This window comes from Manacus vitellinus, unplaced genomic scaffold (assembly GCF_001715985.3).
Source record: "Manacus vitellinus isolate BGI_N305 unplaced genomic scaffold, ASM171598v3 scaffold_15_pilon, whole genome shotgun sequence".
Taxonomy (NCBI): domain Eukaryota; kingdom Metazoa; phylum Chordata; class Aves; order Passeriformes; family Pipridae; genus Manacus; species Manacus vitellinus.
This window is the reverse complement of record NW_021939122.1, coordinates 6,414,377-6,436,647: the sequence shown is the minus strand read 5'-3', so window position 1 is coordinate 6,436,647 and position 22,271 is coordinate 6,414,377. Positions and strand designations below refer to the sequence as shown.

Here is a 22,271-nt window from a genome sequence, read left to right as displayed (position 1 = left end):
CAAGGTCCCCCAGCAGATGCCCACATGAAAGATTTCTGCAAGCCTGGAACTGTCAGCATCTCCAGCTTGCCTTTGACAGTCCCTTTCCAGCCCCACTCCAAAGATAGCTCTTAGCTTCCTCTTTTATGAACCTTAGCACTACTTTCCCTTTCTAAGCCATGGACAAGTTCTGCAGCCACTGCACAGATGAACAATTTCTCCAAGGCCAGCTTTCCAGTCCCACTCTAGCTGCAGCTCTGTGCTTTTTCTCTCTAAACACCAACCATAATGCTCTTACTGCCAAAAGACTTGGCCTGAGAGCAGTCTTTCTTCTGAGCAGTATCTGTGGTGGTCCTTGTCTGTGGCTCAGCAAAAAAAAGTAGGATAAAGAAAAAACAGAGATGCAGTGTAACTGGAAAAATGTAACAGAGGAAAAGTTGCAGTTAGCAACAGACTTAGCTTGGGTGAAGTATTTGGTCTGTGCAATGCCTGGTGATCTTCTCTAGTGCTTTCCCGGAAAAATTAGGATTCAAGGTAAAGAAAATGCATAGATCTGCAATTGGGGTTGGGCTGGAGTGGGGCTGCCAAACCGAGGTGGGAGGCACCTAAGAGAGCTGGGCTGGGAGGAGTCTTTCAGCCTGGCAATGGCTTCAGAGTCATCTTCCCACAAAAAATGACCTGTGCGGATTTTGTGATCTCACTTGCACAGCCCTTCAGCCCACACTGTCACACAAGAAGAAACCCGCACTTGTGCCAATTCCTTTCACTCATCATGTGATAGATAGGTCAGCTTCATCCTCAGTCGTGTCAGTTTTGGTCTCATGCCTGGGTTTTTTTTGTTACCTATTTGAAATGGTCTGGAGGGAGGTGGAGCAGTATTGCAGTGTAAGAATATTTCAGTGCCTTTGTTTCCTCCAAAGATCGTTATTTTTATCCAGGAGAAAAAGGTGTTACTGACCTCAATGTGCGAGAAGGGGGAAAGATGGGATCCCCAACATCTGGATGTGCAGCAGACAGTAATGGTGATGCTGTGCTTGTGAAGGGTCCATCTGCTGCTCCATCTGAGTCTCAAAGCAGGTCCCCTTTCTATCTCTGTTTCCTTAGCATCATGTTGCTTAATCTCTGTGTCAGTGGTCTCTGTTTGACTGTAGTCCACTTGTTATTCGGAAGTCACTCACAGGTTGATTGTACCTACAGAAAGCTCCAGCTGTTGTGCTCCAAGTTGAAGGCAAGGACTGATGTTGCCTGAAATGTATTAGAGCATGTTGCTGACCACAGACCAGCCAAGGCTCGGGAAAAGTAGACAAAGCCTCAGTGGAGATTATGCATGCAGTTGTTCTGTGTGTGCTCGCTTACGTGTGTGTCTGACACTGCCTTTGTCCTTGATCTGAGTTAAGTCTAGAACACCAGAACATGAGCTTTTAGAAAAACATTATATATGTTTTATGCCTGGGGAATGCAGAGCATTTACTTCTTTCCCACACTCTTCTCTAAACAGACACATTAGAAAACAGGGTTGTGATTCAACAAGTAGAGATCTGAGAAAACAGGGCTGCTATTGCCCTGCTGCTATCTACCACGGGCTGACCTCCCTGAACCTATATGTCTTGCATCTAGAAGAGTGAACAACATGTATCATTTAAAGGAAATAGATATGCCCCATCATGACAGCAGGGATTATGTGATGAGATTACCAAGCAACCTGTGCAAAAGCAGAAAGACATTCCCTATCCTAGAATGTAACTTCAGAGACACCCAACTCAGTGAAAATTCAAACAGATTAGAAATGAGAACTAGTAAAACCTTTACTCTGCAATAAATCCAGTATATACAGTGATAAAGATAAGTCGCTCCCATGCTCCGGGGCATGCCCTCCTGCCAGGATGAGGGAATTTCCTTTGAGACTTTTCATGGCCCTCCGGCTTTGATACTGTAATGCAGTTGTGTAGGCTGTGGTGTAAGGAAGGTTTCTGTCTTCTAATGTATAACAAACAGGCAGGGAAAGGAAATTGGAATTCAGGATCCTCCTTGAAGCTTTAATTCTGGGAGTTGAAACTGATAACACAAGGTTTGTTTCACTGAGGATTCAGCAGGGTTGGACTGAAAATAGAAAGCAGGTATGGTTTGACATGGTATCTTCTATGAAGAACAGTGAACAGGCATTAGGAAGCTTCCTGCCAGAAGTTATCAGCCTCTCATGAATATAGCACTAAAGTAAAAATGGAACACGTGGTCACTAGCGGGAAGGTAAGTAGAGCCTTAAGAAATGACCAAATTCCCTGGCCTGGTATAAGCACATAAGTGCAGCCATTAAACACTGCATCTGGCTATTGGTTGTGGAACAGTGTAAGTCCAACATTGCATGCTGCTTTTTTTTTTTTTTTTAGAGCTGCAGGTTTAACTACTGAATGAACAATCTGAAGATCTTGATATCTGTAGAGAGCTTCCTCTTGCTTTGAGAAATCTTTAAATAGAATTTCCTATCTGCTGTGGTCTCTTGTCATCTGAAATTCAGTAAATTCTGGGATTCCCTCACTTACTGAATTTTTATGACCAAAACGTGATTAACTTGGATGCTGTCTTCCATGACTCCACCACACGCTGTGGAGTGTTAGAATTAGAATTTCAGAACACAACTCAGTGGCTGTCCTTTTACATGGAGCAGTTTCCTAGTGGCAGGAATTGAACTAAGACCTCTGGCTCTTACAGCCTGAACTCCTTGTTGTCAAAAGATCTGGTGCCAGTAGTGGCATTCAGCAGCTGCTATTGGCCAGGAACTTCATGTTCCCCAAAGAAAGAGACAATGCTTCATACCTGATGATGTGTGTCTACAGTAGATCTGACTTAAGAATTAACCTAGGCCGGTCTCGTTTTAGGGTATCTGGTGCTTTTGATATTTCCAAGCTGCAAGAAATATAGCACACACTTTTTAGTAGAAAGGGCAATGGATTTTGCATGCGTTTTACTGTTATTTGTTTTTTTGGGGTTTTTTTGTTGTTTTTTTTTTTTTATTTTCATTCAGCAAGTTTAATTAAAGAAAAAGATATAGAAAGGGTCTCCCAAGATGGTGGGAGATTCTCACAATAGCCAGTTCTAATGTTGACAGCTGTACTCTGCAGTGTTAGCAATCCCTTCCTAGTGGGGTTGCTGCTTGTAGGGCTGGCTAGCTGCAAACTACTGGAGGGCAGCTGTGTGAGAAGAGCCTAAGAGGAGAGTGCATGCAGAAAGGAAATGAGTCCCATAAAGTCAGTGTAGCCTTTGTTTTGGTCTTCTTAGGACAGAAGATGCAATAAAAGTGTAATTACTTGATTCAAACTCAGCACAGATGTGGATTACCGTAAGCATAATCTTAAACCCACCTTCCTTGTGTATGAGATATGAACTAGCTTAGGGCAGAGGATAGTTTGAAGCACTCCTAAGAAGAGGAAAAAAAATCATTCATCATATAATTCTTGCTTTTAAAAATAATTTTATTCTTCAGAGTCTGTTAGAAACTGGGCCTTCACGGAGGCTCCCCCCTCCATGTGAAAGTTTCCCCCCCTTGTAAGCCCCGAGCAGTAGCTCAAGAGGAGTTTAAGCTGACACCCAGATGTCTTTCTTGCTCTCTGCTGTCAGGGATCTTTGGACAGCGGTTGGAGGACACCGTACAGTACGAGCGGAAGTATGGCCAGCGCTTGGCCCCGCTGCTGGTGGAACAGTGCGTGGATTTTATTCGGGAGCGAGGTCTTACAGAGGAGGGGCTCTTTCGGATGCCTGGACAAGCCAACCTTGTCAAAGATCTGCAGGATTCTTTTGATTGTGGAGAGAAACCCCTCTTTGACAGGTGAGTTGGCATCACCAAATTCAGGCTAGTGTATTTCTGACATGTAAAATCTGCCAGGAATGTCCTTGCAGTGGCTATCCTGGCTTATGTGTTCTTTCCACACCACCATTCTATTTATTTAAAATGCTGATGGAGCTTTCTTGTGCATGGTGTTGGGTGTGGAGGCCTTAGCTCAGTGCTTGAGCAAAGGGAAAAATGGGCTCATTAATCTATATGGGGCTACTCCAGTGTTTCAGCTTCAGCATGTGTTGAATGAAAAACATTACTAGATGTAGCATACTGTGCAGTTGGTGGGATCCCCTCATAGAAAGGGGTATGACAGGGGTGAACCAGGTATTTCATTGCTTTCAGATGTTGCATTCTCCCTTGTCACAAACACAGCAGATCCGCCTGGGGCAATAGCTCGACTCTTCCTTTGTCACCAGGTTTCAGAATAGTCACCACCATCTCACACATCTTCCCTGTTATGCCAGAGACTGTTATGCTCAGCTTAGTATCCGTTCCCACGGGAAGTGTCAGACCTGTCTCTGAGCGCTCCATCCAAGGGCAGCCAGGGAAGGGACAGCTCTCAGCTCTGCTATCTCTATGTTGGCCCTGAGCTCAGGCAGTCAAATGATCAGAAAGGTGAATGCTCTCAGGGCCCTTCCAGTCAAATCCTGTCCATACCCTGTAACTAACATTTCCTCTACTCTGTCACATGTACGTGCTGCCCAGAGTGAAGGTCAGCATTGTGCTAACCTTAATAATGCTTTGTGAAATAGGGCTGGACCCTAGCAGAGAACATTCAGGCATATTTGGATCCAAGGCCATTTTGTAGATCTGGCCTGATCCCTGTCTCGCAGATCCATAAGTGAGATCAGATCTGGGATCTTGTCTTGGAGACCTGGCATCATTTCTTGCTGGAACTCACTAGCACCATTTTTCCAGGTGATGCAGGTGGCATCTGATATATTACAATATATCTGATATATAACCTTAGGGGATCACTTCCCTTGGACCTGCAACCACTCTCAACATTGCCAATAACTTCTCTGCCTGCTATCCAGGAAGAGCTAGAACTCTCCTGCGTGGGCAGAAACAGTATTTGGTCTCATCTTGGGAAGAATATCTTTGGAGTTTATTTGGAACATTCTTCTAATTCTTCCCTTCCCTCAGCTTCCCAGACCACCCATCCTCATTTCTTTGATTCTTAACCACAGACAGTATTTGCTCCCTAAATGGATGTGTCAAACATTGAGAAATATTTTCATGAAAAAATAGGTTTGAAATCATTAAATTGTCTTAAAAAATTTTCTTAGAAAAAATCTTTGTATTTTTAATTGAATGTCTGGGTGTTCTTGTTCAGAATTAGAATTATCTTAATTGAATGCTTATACACCTTCAATTATACTCCTGTGGAACAGGAGTATCTATGGAAGGAGTTAATTAGGAATGACAGTTTCAATTTCATGTTTTACTTTAGTGTTATCTATACGAACTTCATTGCTACAAAGATAAACCAAGCCTCCACCCAGCATTTTTAAAGCAGAATAGAACCCTAAAGATGATCTTGTTTCAACCCCCTCCCATTGGCAGGGACACCTTTCACTAAAACAAGTTGCTCGGAGCCCATACAGCCTGGCTTTGAACACTTCCAGGGATGACATCCACAGCTTCTCTGGGCAACCTGTTCCAGTGCCTCACCACCCTCGGCACTGATCTATTTAGGCAGTGTAAATGCCTATGAAAATAAAGGTGCTTTCTGCATCTAAGTCTCCCCTTTAACTAGAGATCTCCACAAAGGAATGCCTGCCTTTCAGGTAGTCGATGTGTGATATGATAACTGAAGGTTCAGTACAGAATTAAAGGAAGCAAGCCTGGGGTACCTGACTGGTGTGATACTTGAGAGTCTCCCAGTTATTGCCTTTTGCTTTTTCCACCATGTCCACTGCAACTTGCAGACCCAGCTCTCTCTGGTCTTGTATATATATAATCTATCTTATGTATATGTATAGTCACAGATAGCAACAAGGGAGAGGCAGTTACACTCTGGCTAAGTGAAATGTTCCTCCTCCTAGCTAACGTAATTTTCTCTGTGTGTAACTAAAACTATCTAGGTATGGCCTGGAATGCTTAGGCAACAGAAGTGTGAAATCTTTATGCTTCTTTCCAAATCAGGTGTAGTGAAAGGAATATCCTTTCTTATTTCCTAGTTGCAGTCAGCACTTGTAGGTGTCTTTTGTAACTACAGTGATCTTCCAGACAGACAGGGCCTGCCTGCCCCATGGTGGATCAGATCTCTGTGATGACTGATAATTAAAATATTTATTTTTAAAAGGCTTGCTTTTCCAATTTGGGTTTTTAATGCATGTGCATGTTCTTATGAAAGGCCAGGTGTTGCTCTTTTGGAAGCACCTACAGCAGTCTGCTCCTATTGCGCTTTCATGCCACTGAAAGTTTGGCTGGATTTCACATGGCATCATGGATGAAACAGTTACTGCAGCCAGCAGCCCTGAAGCTGTAGTCTGGGCTCTGCTGCTCAGTGATAGTCATATCCACCATCCCTGCGTGAAAGTCTGCACTAAAGAAAAAAAAGAAAAACGAATAATGGTACTGATCTCATTTGTAGAATGTTTATAATCAGCTGAAGAAAACCACTATGTGAAACTGTGGTATTCTCAAATATGATGGAGCTGTTTAATAGGAATAGCTTTAGCAGGATTAGAAGCAAGTGGTATCTGCTGACAGCTTCCTGTTGTAATTTTTCCAGTTTTGTTTTAACCATGTGTTCCAAAAATGCTTAAAAGTATACTAAGTAGAAGAGATTCAGATTTTGGATAGCAAGAGAGATTTGAAGTTCCCTTGCCCAATGTTTATGATGTGTTTTTCTCTTCCTTAAAGACCGCCAGAATAATGGTGGGTAGGGAGGAGCTGGTGACAAAACCTGTTTAGACTTCCAACACTCAAAACCTTTGTGGAGGTCACCTGCAATGATTAACAAAGTTGTAAAACAGGAAACTTGAAATGAGGGAGAGGTATTGCCATACACCAAAAGCTGGATAGCTGGAAAGGGAAGAACAGATGCATCTTCATCGTGCTATGTAACACCTCAAACCCAACTTAAAGCAAAGGAGAGAAAAGAGGAAAAAGAAGTTCTGGGGTTGGGAGAGAAAATAAAAGCCGATATCCTATCATAACAGATGTGCTAGGAAATGCCAGATACCCCAGTCTGGGGGAGGGGATGTGACCCACAAGCCGGGCAGCCATGCCAAATGGCAGTAGAGGACCTGGAGGAAATACAGCTTCCTCCATTTTTTTCCTAACGATTGACTAGGGCACTTGGGAGCCTAGCCCATCACATGTATGTGTGTGCTGGCTGGGGAGAGTATCAGGAAGGATCAGTGGGAGGCTAAGAGCTTATGGAATCAGGAGCTGAGCTCTATTATCAATGCTGTGTGTTCACTGTGCACTTGCCTGGACTGTATTGCTCGCATTCCTGATCCACATTGGCCGAGGAACCGCAGTGCCACCCTACCTGAAGCAGTATCATGGGCATATCCCTTCCACTGCCTGTGTTGCCTCAGGTGCATTTATATCTTGACAAAATGGGAGATTTCCCTTGTTTCCAGGTAGACCCTCCTGTCTAGTACAAACATGTGGTGGAAGAGCTTCCTTCCATGTGCCTACTTTGTCCCTGTCCCTAAGAGGGACCTTGATGCACCCCAAGTGAAAGGCATCAAACTTTACAGTAATGCAGGTTTCTAAATTTCCTTCCCTCTTCTCTGTTGCAGCAACACAGATGTTCACACTGTGGCGTCCCTCCTGAAGCTTTACCTTCGAGAGTTGCCAGAACCTGTCATCCCCTTTGCCAAATATGAAGACTTTCTTTCTTGTGGACAGCTACTCTCAAAAGATGAAGGAGAGGTCAGTGATCCTTCTAATCTGTCTCCTCCTACATCAGAAGTTGTTCCCCAGATCAGTGTAGTATAATTTTTTTTCTCATCATTCTTCAATCTTGATTTAAATCAGTGAAGTCCCTGGGAACCTTCCTCTGAATTTTCCTGAAGCTGTGAATTGGGTGCTATTGTCACAGGCTATTGCTTGAAGCAGGAGCTTTTTTTGAAGTCAGTCTTGTAGCCTAGTGCTTCTTTTTTCTAAACAAAGCTGTTCTGTAGCATAATCAGCAAGAGATGCAAGGTAGGAAGGAGGTATGGGTTCCTTTCCCAGCCTTGCTGTTAACTCATTAGCAGTCTGTATAAAGTCACTCCCTTTTCCTGTGTTTTCCATTTTAAATATCAGAACAACATATTCTGCTTCCCAAAGTTTTTGGTGGATGAGACAGTGATAAGTGCAATGGCCTTTGTATTTCTTAGAGGAAAGGCACTACAAAAGAGCAGACTACGCTATTATCCCCAAATGGGGGGGGAAATAATGCTATGAATACTTTGCCAGAACCTTCTTATGATATTCTTCTCTTTGGTTTCCAGGCAAGGGAAGGGGCTGACAAAAATCATCAAGTCTGTGGCAGTCATGGAAATTTTGATTCACTGCTTGAGAGGAGCAGGATAATTTACAATATGATTGATTGATTGGTTTCATCCATTTTGTTCTTCTTACTTTAGTCCTTTGCTGTCTGCAGAGGCACGTTGGATCTGGTCTGATGCGGTGGAACTGTGCCACTTTCTAAACCAGCAATTTAAAGAAGCTGTAAGGGCTGTTACTGGTGTCTTTCCTTTGCTAAAGAGGCAAAGGCCTGAGGGCTTGTAAGCTGCAGTCCACAGTTCTGTTTTCTGTGTGTGGTCTCAAGAGCATGCTCATCTTTGTCTTTGGTGGGATTCTGTTCTTCACTGCGAGCCTGGAGTTCACCTTCAGTTCAAGTGGCAGAAGGATCTGGGGAGATTGTCCTTCATGATGCCCATATGAAGAACCTTGTTTGTGTGCCTCAAATGTAGCATATATGGTAATATAAGATTTTATGGTTAAAAGGCAAGTTTACTGCTCTCAACACTCAAATGATGTAACCTCCAATCAGCTCCAAGAAAGCAAATTTCTGTGCATGGCACAGTATATTACCACAGGTGAATATGCATTTGCATCCTGGACACAGCCACATCAGTGTGTCAGTGCACTAGTGTTGTCTTTTCATAGGTAGAGGTATGTGTCTACTAGCTCCAAAACTTGCTCATTTTCTGCCTTACCCTCAGTGAACTCAGGCATCTCTGCAGGGTGCTGTGTTACAGACCACACAGCGGTTATTTCACAAGAAACAGCAGTACTTCTGAGGCGGTGGAGCTGGTTTCATTTTGGTCATAAGATGTGCAGACTGAGAAGTTTTGGATCCATTAAGCACTGTTGCACAAGAGTAGAGACACTGCCAAATTGGGCAAACATAATTGTATATCACTGCTCAGCTTATTAACTACGTTGTTTGCCTGATTTTGCCTGCACAGGCTGCAGCAGATTGGGAAGCAACATCTGTGTTGCTTCTGTGGGAGCAAGGTCAGACTCAAATGACTTGTAGTGCAGAATTCTCTTTGGATGAGAAAGGTGATGGGGAGCGCAAGATAGCCAAAATGAAAGCTTACAAAATACAGCACTGGTCCTAGCACAGAGTTGTTTTGTTAAGCTGCTGTTGTAAACATAAGCAATTTTATTTTTCAACAAAATCTGGAACCTTAGCAAGGACTGTTTACTTTTTCAGAAAGGAAGGTTGGAGTGCCCACACCAAGGGTGGAGATGCTGTACGTGCACAGTAGCATGTGGAGCAGAATGTAGCACAAAGTCATACCTAGCCTGTGGGGCCTGACTCGCCGCCTCCCACATGGAAAATCCCCCTGCCTAGAAACTGTGGTTTCATTGAAACCATAATTTGTAACACATAATGATAAGCAGGGAATTTAAAAATCAAAACATATTTATTAAAGAATAAAACATTATTTAAAACAATTATCTCCATTGTTGTCACTGTTAGAACAGCATGGTGTTTAGTTTGAAGTACTATTTTGTTTTCATTTTTTACTTGGAACTTGAAATATCAGTTTCTTTAGTTTTACACGCCCACTCTCCCCCCCTCACCCAATAAAACCAGAACTGCTCAAGGCAAAATAACCATTCGAATAAAACTTTTGGCACCTTGTGCTGCTACATTGTGATCGTGGATAGAAATTACTATGATTTTAGCTTGGCCAAACTCCAGCACTGTGCTAAGCTTTCCATTTTTCATTCAAATTGCTTTTCATCTCTTCGTTCTGTATCCAACTCATCTCTGGTATTCAAATGCAAACAGAAACGTAACAGAGACCTTAGATTGTGCTGAGGTCTCCAGGTATCTCAGCAGGACTGCAGCATTAAAAAAGATTTGATTCTGATCCCGATTGATTTGGAGAAGGGATCAAAAATTAAAAACAATTTTAGAGAAAGAGAGATCTTCAAATTTCTAAAAACTCATTTGAGTCTGAGCTGACTTGACATGGTAGTATTCAGCCTTCACTGCTACCTGTACTCTAGAGTTGCACAGCAGTTCAGTGGATTGAACACATGGCTTTGAGTTTTTAAAGAGGGATCTGAATTTGGATGAACATCTAAAGTGTTACTAGTTTTCCAGCCAAACTAGAAGCTCCAAATTGGTGCTGATCTGTTACACACAGTGCAAAACCCTTGGGTTTGGGATAATTCGTTGGAAAGCAGCATTTTCAAGGAGGTAAGAGTTATCACTGCAAAATCCCACGATGAATAACAGTGCAGTGCTTGTGTTGCTTGCTGGGCTGCAGCCATAGCATGGTCAGTGCTATTTGTTAATTCAGCGGTTTCGAGCTTGTGTTTTCCTTTACGCTTTCGCTGTGGTGTTACGAGGCTCAGCCTTCTGCCCTCTTGCAGTTCAAGTGGTTGGTGGGTACAAATCTGTGGCACAGCTTATAAATGCTGCAGTAGGAGAGAAAGCTTTTTTTAACCTGGCAGGTGTTTCTACCTTGATAAATGTGAAGATACTTTCTGTATAATACCGTGTTTGAGATTCCTTGTGACAGAGCATGAATGATAAATTTTTAGAACCTTTTCTTCTTTCAGGTAGCATCTTGTATCTTTAGGTCATGTTCCCTGCTGTTCACAGCTGCCTGCAGTTTTCTTTCTAAAGCCTCCTCTTACTTTCAGTGGAGCTATGGTATTTTAATTCAGAGTACTTGAAATATAGTGCCAAATACCATCTTGATTTCCTTATTTGAAATAAATTGGGTTACAGAGCAAAATTCAAGAGGGAATTAGGTCTGTCAGCTCACCCATTTCTAGTTCAAACTTGTCACTTGAAAGCTGGTTGACCTGAACAACTGACCTTAACCTTCATGTCAGTAGCAGCTGTTCTTGATTCAAAAATTTTCAGAAGTTAAAAAAGAAGATTTTGATTTTCAAAAGCGACTGGCCTTTTATTGCTGTCTCCATTGTTGTCACTGTTAAAACAGCATGGTGTTTAAGCTAAGGAATTAAAAAAGGCCTGCTGCTTTTAAGAATTGTGTTTTATGTTTTAGGTTTTTACTAGAGAAGTTTTTTTTTTTGGTTTTTTTTTGAGGTTTTTTTTTGTGATGGGACGTACAGAATAAAGAAATACCTATACATTTAGGACATTAAGGAGAAAGGTAGGATAGAGACTGCTCTCTGGATCTTTCTGACTTATCTGGACCAGAGAAATCAGGAAGATCTTGCAAGAGTCTGGCCAACAGAATTCCCTCCCTAACAGTCCTTAATAAATTGAGGAGAGTTTGAAATGAATGTCCAACTGCACTTCTTTGGCCTCGAACCAGTTGCTTCTGGAATGTCTCCATCATTAGTTTGCAGCCCTCTGTCGTTCATTAGGAGCTATCACTCTTCATAATTGTGCTTCGGTATCTATTTTTCTACAAAAGGTTTAATTGTCCCCAAAAATAAGCAATATCCAGGGCAACTGCAGCATTGACAGGAAGAAGCAAATGATACTTAGGACTGTAGCAGGACAATAGCCTTCTGAGTCAGAGGTTTTCATTGTATGATTTAAATAGCTTCAGGGTTTTAAGTCATTCATTCAGCTGATGTCTCATCTTACGTTTTAATGTGAAAACAGAAATTTTGTGAGGAAGTATGTTCCCGGTCAGAATGACTGCAAATAGAAGTATGTAATTAAAAGGAGGTAGTTGGAGTGTCATTTAGCTTTTTCAGGAAAAACTCTCCTCTGCTCCAGTTGAGCATTACTGCGGTGTGTTTGTACTGCACTCAGTGCCTCAAAGTTTCAAATAGGCCATGTCCTGCAAAGGCACATCTGCTGGTACATTGCCACTGATGCCAGTGGGCAGGCTTTGAAGGCTGGCAGGCCTTACTAATTGAAGGCTTCTACATCAACCATTAAAGTTGACTGGAGGATTTCCACTGAGAACTGAGTCAAGTTCCGGACATTGCGGTTTCTTTTGGTAATGCACAGTGCATTAGATGACACCTCTTTTAAAGTGAAGCGTCCTTGTGTTGTCATCTGTTGTGCAGCATTTGGCCATGGAAAGAGGACTTTGTAGTACTGAAGGAAAGTCACGTCTGCTTTGCAGCATTTACATTAATATCTCTCCTTCTTGTTTTTCCTGTCCCTCAGGGAACCCAGGAACTGGTTAAACAGGTGAAGAATTTGCCCCAAGCCAACTACAACCTCCTCAAATACATATGCAAGTAAGTGAAATTAATTAACACTTGGAAAAGTCTTTAAGTTTTGTGAGGCTTACATGCAAATAATATACTCTGAATGTATGAATATTCAGACATCACTTACGTGTAAGTTACTGCTCCTATAAAACATTCATAGGTGAACGAACAGCCTGCCTGAAGGAAGCTCTTGGTTTATCCAAGAGCATCAGCCAAGCAAATTGCTGTCACCCACAGCCTTGGCAGAAGGCATGAATGATACCAATGTTTTATATTGTTTATTTCAGAAGTACTTACAGACCACTAAAGAAGGACATTATTTCTACGTATTGCACACTTGGAAAATTTATGACACAAGCTGAGTAGCAGATGCAGTCAGAACAGCCAGTCTGGCATCTGCTCTGGTTTGGAAGTGTGGTTAGGAGTAGCTTCCTCTTGGATTCCAGGGACTCCACAGCCTTGTCTCCCCTCATCTCTGTGCTGATTCTCCCAGTTTTTGGGCTGCCTTTTTATCTGGAAGTTGGAATGAGATAATCTTTAAAGGTCCCTTCCAACCCAAACCATTCTATGATTCTGTGATCTGTATTTTGTTAAATTCAAGCCTTTTTCACAGACTGCTAGTTCTAGGATAAGGAGAAGAGTGAAATGTCTTTTTAATTCTGTTATGTCTGTAAGTGAAAACTATGTAAAGTCAATCTGTGTAATTGGAGAATTCCTATAAAAATGCAAAAAGCTGTCCTTTCAGACCCAGTAAAAGGCTGGATCCCTGCTAGATGGGTACTTCTGAGAGAAACCATCCTGTCTTCTCTAGTTCATACACTAAAAGGGATCTGGGGTAATTACTGAGTATTTAGGCTGCGTTAGTCCCCAGAATCATTTCAGGTGTCCGGGTTGTATGAAAGTAAGACTAAACTGTCCCTGCCCCAGAATGCCTATAGTCTAAGAAGTGACTTACTTATTATTCCCCTCCTCCTTTGATTTTTCTGGGGGGGCTTTTCAAGGTTCCTCGATGAAGTTCAGGCTCACTCCAGCATTAACAAGATGAGTGTCCAGAACCTGGCTACAGTATTTGGACCAAATATATTACGTCCCAAAATGGAAGATCCGGTGACCATGATGGAAGGTAGGTACTGCTCTTGTGAGACAGCACAACAGCTGTACTTTGGAGCTGCAGATCATGCATTTGTTGGTAGCTGAGCAGTAGCTGCACAGTCAGAACAAGTCAAGCCATCCATCAGTGCCTATGAAGGGGGTGTATTGGTTGGCCTCTCTTACTCCATTTGCTGCTGGTCTGGGAGTGTCTCTCCACTATGTGGAGATGCCTCTGCCACCTGGAAACTCTTTTTGAACCTACTGCTAAAATAAAAGCTCACATGTTTTTCAGAAGGACCATGCTTAAGTACCAAACTGCTGTCATTTAGCAATGGTGCATTTCAGTAGTTACACAGCAACCTGTAGAGAACATCCAGGCCACAATGAGAGGGCTGTAATTTTTGCTGTGCCACAGTGGCTATAACTAGGGTTCTTAGAAGTGTAGTTTTCTAAGCAGACTGTATATGGGTCAGAACTTCACAGAATCCAAGAAATGAGTTGAAAATCATTAATTTTGGATGTAAAATCATTAATTTTGGATGTAAAAATCTGAAACTTTAAAATCATCTGCCTCTGTATGGGTCGAGTAGGCTGACACTAGGGCTATGAAGCAGCTCCTCTCCCAGCTGGCACTGGAACACAACTACTGTGGTGCAGGCTTTAGTAGAGTCTTTGCATTGAGTTCTGTGGGCTCTTGGAAAGCCTGCACAGATGTGCAGTAGGAGGCACAGACAGAGATGCTGTGCCCAGGATGTTTGAACTTGGCTCTGGTGCTGCTCCTGAGCTGTAGGGGACAGCTGATGTGGTGTTCTGCGTGATGGAAATCCTTCACAGAACACCAATATTTTTATGCTGTAGTAGCAGCAGTGCCTTTAGGTCTGCCCAGGTGATGTGCAGATGTTGCCCATAATGGCAAGTCACTGTAAGGACAACTTCAGAGCATGTCCTGACATATTCTAGTTGTTCAGGGATTCAAAACCTACCACAGAGATGTGGACCATATTATTAAGGGTAGATTTGAGATTCCCTCAAAGTGTGGAAGGTACAAAAGTCCGGGGAGGAGAAGGGAGCGTGGGAGCACATGCTGATTATTCAGTATTAGAGAGGTGGGGACAGCGGAAATCAGCCTGTGTGTGATGCTGTAACTTCCCCTAGTGGCCACTGGGCCAGCGCTGGTGGCTCTCACAGCCTGGGCCAACAGCATGCTCTTTGTTCAGCTGGCACAGGAGACAAGTCTGGGTTCAGTTCACCTCAGGTATTTCATTATGCCATTCATCCGATGGCAGAGGTGCTTGTATTGTGTGTAGGTGCACGGGTGCCACAGATGCTGTGGTCTCCTGGTCTCTCCTAATCATCATCTAAAAACACTACAGTGATCTGATGTGAAATTCTGTATTGACGTAGATCTGAACTGTAGAAAAATTGGGATATGTAGGCTGGATTTTTTTACTTAATCATTATACTAATAACAACAGCAATAGCAATGTTTTGTTTAATTTTTAGTTGAGGATAGAAGGTTGATTAGGTAGAAATAACAGAGAAGTGTACAGACTCAATTTTTTTTAGCTTCAGGGTAATTTCAATCTGCTAAATAAACTGGTAAAGTAAAATACTGCACCCAGATCTTAACAAAAGCGCTCTAGTTGTGTCTCTCTTCAAATTTAAACCATGAATTTCAAATAGAAATATCTGAAGTTTGACAGCTAGATTGTTAGGAATGCCCTTATCTTCAAGACATTTATTTCTCTTCCTGCGTTCACAGACATAATAGAAGTGGTAGGTGAGTTCAGTACCTCTTGCTGTCAGGCCAAAATGTCATCATTAAAATCAGGCTTTTGTCTTGAACGCCTGAGTATGTTGGTCTTATTCTTTATTTTAGGTAATACTTAAAGATAGAATAGCATATTCACTCTTTTAAGGGTTTTTCTCTTTTGTAGGAAGTGCTTTGTATTAGGTTTGGTAAGTGTGGTGTTCTCTATTAGTTCATAACAGTTGGCTCCACTACTGGAAAACAATGATAGCTCATTTCTGTGGATTTAAATAATTGCAAGTACTTTCTGCACTTGCTGTACACCTTCTGTGAGTATCATGCAAATGTCATACTTTCTGCAAGTTTCTCTGCACACTGAGTGCAGCAGAAGGCCTGAGCTGAAATTTCTGGTTTCAATAAGCAGTAGCTCTGGGCCTGTTCAGACTGTAAAACTGACTGCAACCTAGCTGTGTAAACCTGCTGGTTTTGGAAGCTGGACGGAGAGGTGTTTCATCCCAGCAAATAGGTTAGTGTGTTCAGGATCTTGCCATGCATCCCTGCACAGGGCTGCACTATCCTGCGTGGATGCAAACACTGAGATTGATGCTGGCTCTGAAGCCCATGCCTGGTGTGGTACAGACCTGCCCTGTTTTCCAGGTGTCCTCCACCTCTGTCATCCTCCAAGGTCAGTTAAGCTTCCAGCCTGCTTAAGCAGGTCAGTTTATTAATCATTGCTAGTGATAATTTGTGCTCTGCTAGTCAACTACATTCATGAACTGAACTGAGACCCACATCCTTCACAGTCCCACTTTCCAGTAAAAGCAATGACTCCTGTTCCTTTGAAGTCCTGTATAGAAAGGCCCAGAGTAGCTCCTCCTGCAGACCCATTGAAAGGCATGGCAGCCACAGGCCTCAAAGGAGCTCACGGGACATCCCACAGGCTGGGGATGAGTCTGGGAGGGCTTTTCACCTCTCCTCAACTGCTTGCCTTTGTTTTCCACCCACAGGCACCTCACTAGTTCAACACCTGATGACAGTGCTGATAAGTGAACAGGGGCGAATCTTTGCTGTTCCTCAGGCAGACGTGCCAGGGAGCCAGCTGGAAATCAGGCCTGTGCGGCAGCGCAGTACTGTGGAGTGGATCTCTGAGGAGGACGGGGAGGACAGCAGGTCAGAGAACAGTGCTCCCAGCCCCGCTGATTTGCCTTCTAGCAATGCTGTGGCACTAGAGGCCACCCCAGGACCTGCAGTGAAAAACACTCCTCCAGAGCACAGTGGCAAATTAACTCAGCCTGCCACCAGCCCCAGTAAAAGAGTGCAGACACTGCCTCCATGGAAATACTCCTTCCGCCAGCAAGGAGCACGGTCTGTGAGTCCAAAGCTCGGCAGCTCATCCTTAGATATCCCCAATCTCTCCTCCAGCGGGAACTGGTTGATGAACGGACTGTACTCACTCCGAGGCCACCGCCGGACAGCATCTGGGGAGCGAGTCAAAGACTCATGTTCCTCCCAGAGACTCTCCACTTACGACAACGTCCCCTCGTCCAGCCTGTCCCTCAGCACACACAGCATGGCCAGCACTACATGGTCGACGTCGTCGTGTGAGATTTCCGTGATGGACTCAGTCAGCAGCTGCCCAGCCTGCCGGGCCAGTGACTCTTCTGCTTTAAGCTCTCTCAAAACCGAGTGGATAACTCAGGGCTCGCTGTCTCAGAGCGAGGGCAAGACTGCAGACCTGGAAAACAGCATGGACAGGTTTGATGCATGCAGCAGCAGCAGCGAACAGAGCGACCCAGCTGCAGCTTCCCGAGACTCTGTCCAATGCTCCAGGGCCTTACAGAGCTTGGTGGTGGAGCTAAAGACAGAACTGAGCAAACAGAGGACTGAGTATGAGACTAGTATCAAAAGGTAATGTCATCTGCAGGGGGGACGAGGAAGTTGTCTGCCAACATTAGCCCTGTCTGAGCATGAGCTCTGAAGGGTATCAGGATCTCAGACCTGAAGTTTGGGTTTAGATGACAGCAGATCTGGTCCTGTTTTTTCCTCACTGCTCTCTGAATCCAGCTTTTCTTTCTCTGATCTAAGAGGTCATTAAAAAAAAAAGGGGGATTTCTGCCATACAGGGAAATCCAGTATTTCACATTCTGTGTTTTCAGTGGAAATGAGAACAGCACAGGTAATACCAAAGTCTCCTCTTACTGTCCTCAGAGAAACAGCAAATCTTAGAGGCAGGAATTGGGACCCAGCATGGTCAGGCCTCAACAAAGAACTCTGTTGGTCTCTGCAGGTGCTAGTATTTGTACCAAATCAGTCTGAAATTGAGGGCTTCTTGTTGCTTTTCCCAACAGAAACATTCTTGAGGAAACTGCTCTTGACTGTTCTGCAGTGGATTTTTTTTGTGGTGTTGGGACTGCATCTCAGCTACAACTTTTTCTGCAGCCCTTTTGTGTTAAACTTCTAGAAACCTTGATTTTGTTTTTTTTTATGTAAAAAGTGGTCTTTGGCTCCTGTGGCAGCCCCTGGCTTGGAGTAGCAGCGAGCTGCAGCTTGTGCAGCAGACAGCAAACTGTGTCATTATTTGCCCACTGGTGTTTCCTTGCACAACTGCTGGTGTTATACTTAAGAGCTGAGCTCAGAAAAATTCCTCTAGTTTTCAGGAGAGCTGTGTGTGAGGACAGGGGCTGTTGTAGGAAGTAGAAAATATTAAGAACTAGGAAGTCATATTTATTCATTTGTGGGAGTTGGTATATTAGGTTTTATGAGTGTATGTGCTTAATAGAATGACTTTCAGGCAAGCACTCAGGGAAATATTCACATGAAAGCACTGAAGAAGGGCTGTAGTCCCATTTTTTTACTAATAGTGTAGTTCTCAGAGTTTGTTGGTTTTTTTTTGTGTTCAGGTGTTGATGTTATACTCCTTCAATTACTAAAACTCTGGTAGCATTTCCATACCTCAGTTTACAGTCTCCCAAACCTGGTACCAAAAGCACATATGACAGCTGGCATAGTATAGCACAGCTTCAGGCTGCATTAGTTGCCACTTTTTTCCTTGTTAATTAATTTCTCAGAAATGTATCTAACTTTGATGTCTTCCTGTGGGCCAGCTGTTAAGGCAGGAATTCTACTTGCTACCTTCCTGCTTTATTTTATGATTTCCTATGGTGGTGACCTGCCAGCCTCTGCAGCATTTCTGCCTCGTGCACTGTCCTGCCTTGGTGTGTGAAGCTGAAAAGAAAAAGAGGCTGTGTAGCAGTTTCAGTTCCATCACAGTGAGAGAAAAGTCTACCCTCACCTTGTTGTGTTCCAGGTACAGGAGCTGATGAGAAGAACATCACCAGTTGCTAGCAGGGGGTGTTGGAAAAGGTCTCTGAATGAGTGTGGTAGTTCATGGCTTATTTGGATTTTTTAGATGCCCTACTGATGCAGAATGGGAGGAGAGGAAGGTATGTGCCTTGCATTTAATTCTGCAGAGCTGCTCTGGCAAGCCTTGATGCAGGGAAAGAAAGTAATAAACAGAAACACCAGCCTGCACATTCTTACCTGCTGCCTGGGGGAAGAGATGGCTTTCCACCTCTTATTACTAAAATTGCTCCAACAGGGCCTTAAGCTGTGAACATCAGGGGCATCCAGGAAGACCTGTTCTTCATTGCAGCTGTTGAGCAGTTCCAGCTGCTTCAGCTCTAACACCTGCCTTTCCCCTTCAGCTGGACAGGGCAGAGAGCACTGTGGCTGGAGGGGAGGGCTATAAATTGCCCAGGTCTCACAGGGCAAAGTAACTGAGAGGAAAATGCGTAATGAACTAATAGTTTCATAAAACCAGGCAAGATGCAATCACAGCCTTTATGTATCAAACAGGATGACTCCAGCTGTTCAGGATTACAGCCTGAAGGATTGTGCTGTCAAGTCTAAGAATTTCAAGCCAAGTTTTTCAGCTCTCAAAAATTTTGCAATGTTTTTACTACATCTGCAGCAATTTACACGTGAAAAAATATGTTCCTTTTGAGACTGCATGAAAGTCTGTTTCTGTGGAAAGAGCTAACTAGCAAAGAAGGGAGGCTGCTTAGCAGGAAAAATTTAGGCTGCCTCACTGTCTTTATTTTATTGAAGATAATTTAGTCCCCAAAAATAATAATTTATTGCTTTACAGTTGTACATGTGCTTGTGTGGTTTGCAGAACTCTGTGTGTGTAGCAGGACAAGTTTTAATGAAAGAACATGAGCTTTTTGTTGGCACATACATAAGTGGAGTGAAAGCAGAGTCACTACCTGCCTGTGGCAGATGTAAGGAACACTTGCTGATGGAAAAGCTGTTATTTCTCATCATCAACTGCCTATTTTCTCTCTTAGTCAGAGGGAGGCAAGTTTTATGGCGTGCCTGTAACCAGCCTGTTCCAGAGCATTTCTCCCTCAAGGTTAATATAATTATCAGACATTCTCTGTTTTTAGTAATTCATGTTTACCACCTGGACTCTTTAAGAAAATGGAGAGGACTGCTATGTTGTGTATGTAGAAATGCAGTAGGTATTGTTACCCTCTGTAATTCAGAACATAGACAGCTAATCTAGGCTGCTGTAGCTGACCCCTAAATTTAGTGGTAGAAAAATATAATTGGCAGCTCAGAGCTGTAGAATGTAACAAAAATGTTTTAAAGTGTGTGTGTGGGGAAGCAACCCAGCTTCAGAAGAGTCCTATTAGGTAAGAAGCCACAGCTGGCTGGTGACAAAGGTCTGCCTTCACCAAGATGGGCCTTTTTTGCAGAACTTGGTGCAGGTCAGTGCACCTGTGTGTGACTTTCTGATTCCTTGTGGAAACTGCGACAAGGATCCCATTGCCATTTTTACCTGCATGTAAAACAATGTAAAGGAACAGCTCAAGGGGACAAACTGCACTGCCTGCATAATTGCATCTTGGCCAGTCACAAAATGGAATTCAGACCCTTCTGGCACTGCCAAAGCCCTCATTTGTTTTTGTTTGTTTTAGTATGGAGTCAGTAGCATGCCCTTGTTGAGTATAATTTACTCTGTCTAAAAATAACCTGTTCACAGTTTCACAGAAAGGTAAGCTTCACAGCTGGGTATCGGTGAGAGCGGGGACTGGTTTCATGTTTGGGGTTTTTTTGGTGTTTTGGGTTTTTTTAATTATTTTTTAAAAATTTATTCTATTTTAAAGGGGGTACACTTTTCCTAGGAAAAGCCTAATTTTTTAAATTATATCCTAAATCATATCATCATTAATGAAATGGCAGTTAGAAACTAAGAGAAAGTTTTAAAGGAGAGAACTAAGTGGAACAACTTAAATTTATTATAGTTACAAGCTGTATTTGTCCATCCACTTAAAAAGCTTTTTTTTTTTTTCTCTCTCCCCATTGGTTTTAAGAATTGAAGAAACAAGTGCAGACCTGAGGAAACAAGTGGTTAGGTTAGAAGAAGAACTGGACCAAGAACGAAAGAAATACACAATGCTGGAGATCAAGCTGAGGAATTCTGAACGTGCTCGTGAAGATGCTGAGAAGAGAAATTATCTCCTGCAGAAGGAAATGGAGGAGTTTTTTTCAACATTAGGATGTTTAACTCTTGGGAGTCAAAGTGCTAAAGTCCCCAAGTAGAACAAGCAGAGAAATTTCTATTTCTGGCAAAATGAGTGAAAATGCACACTTTGTTCCAGTATACTCATGTATCATGAGTAATTCTACAGTGATTGTGCTATTGGTGACACTTGCTCTGTTGTCTTTACATGTGCTATAGTATTTGGGCAAGCTGGGAAAGTGTGACCATAATGCTTGAAAGTTTAGATGTCAGATGGCCAGAAAAGGGGCCCCCTTTATATCCACAGAACAAAAGACACTCTTCTCCAGAGTTGTCCTGCCATCTTTGGATTCAAATGCACCATCCTTTCACTGGCTGAAGGACAGTGGGAAGTCCTGCAGCATGGGTGGATGGCCAGAACCGATGGACAGGCTGAGCCAGGAGATGAGGGCCTCCTGTACTTGTGCCTGGGGAGATGGCAGTTCCAGTCTGGCACCACAGCCAATGGGGTTGTTTACCAGATGGATTCTAATGAGGTGGTTTTCTCCCCACTCCCTACATAAAGTTTGTTCAAATTTCTCGTTCCTGAAGTGGCATTATTTTATGAAGATACTGTGAAAACAAAATCTACAAAAAAGCTGAAGATACCAAAATCTTGACAGTTCACTAAAATGGTCCCTTACCTGCCAAACAGTTTCAGTGTTTCATAAAAATGCAACTTATTAAACTGTATGTGATTAATAATCAGATTGGCTACACAAACTCCATGGAACTTTAAATATGCACATTTTGCCCTAGGTATCTGGGGGATTTTTGAGCCAAAAATAGACCAGTATTAGCTGCAAGAAAAAAAATTTCATGAGTTGATTTATGTCATAAAGATAGAATATGGAATATCAGTCATCAAGGTAGAATATGGAAGATTCTTATCATCAAAAGACATCCAACTGATCCAGCTGCCGAGGGGTTTTAATCTATAAAACTCTAATAGCAAAACCTATGGTAAGAGAAATTAGTGCAGTCAGGGTGGGGGGCATTGGGGTGGTAGAGGGAGAAGGGTGGGGATCTATCTTTAACCTTCCCTGGACAATTTACACTTGGCTGCCTTGTATCACTTCTCATTACATAATTATGTTTTTTTTGTTGGTGGTTCTCACAGGGAGATGAGGGGACAGGAGGAATATTGCAAACAACCTGTCAGCCCAAGTTCATTATTTCTACTAAGAAAAAATCCATTAGAATGAAGCTGTAATTTCTGGTAAATACCTGCCAGGGCTGACTTCCCTCCCAAGGGATTTTGAGAAGCTCTGCATAGCATTTGTAGCACCCTGAGCCATGTGGAGCCTGCACACAGAAAACTGTTTCACCAGATTCAGCTTGAACTCTCACCTGTCAGCCCAGCACTCACAGCACTGTTCATGTTTTCTTGGCACTTTATCTTTGACAGCTGAGGCAGCTTGGGAGTCGCTAAG

General features: G+C 43.0%; 1 protein-coding gene across 1 annotated transcript in view; it reads left to right on the top strand.

Annotated features, from left to right (window-relative positions):
* ARHGAP22 (Rho GTPase activating protein 22) overlaps nucleotides 1-21,812 on the top strand; it is a 142,062-nt gene extending 120,250 nt beyond the window's left edge. Inside the window, exons 5-10 of the mRNA XM_008929819.3 lie at nucleotides 3,595-3,802; nucleotides 7,573-7,705; nucleotides 12,387-12,460; nucleotides 13,435-13,556; nucleotides 16,283-17,183; nucleotides 20,651-21,812. Coding sequence (XP_008928067.2) covers nucleotides 3,595-3,802; nucleotides 7,573-7,705; nucleotides 12,387-12,460; nucleotides 13,435-13,556; nucleotides 16,283-17,183; nucleotides 20,651-20,879 — 1,667 coding nt within the window. The 3' untranslated portion in view covers nucleotides 20,880-21,812. The remainder of the gene's footprint in view (nucleotides 1-3,594; nucleotides 3,803-7,572; nucleotides 7,706-12,386; nucleotides 12,461-13,434; nucleotides 13,557-16,282; nucleotides 17,184-20,650) is intronic.
* Nucleotides 21,813-22,271: the final 459 nt, after the last annotated feature.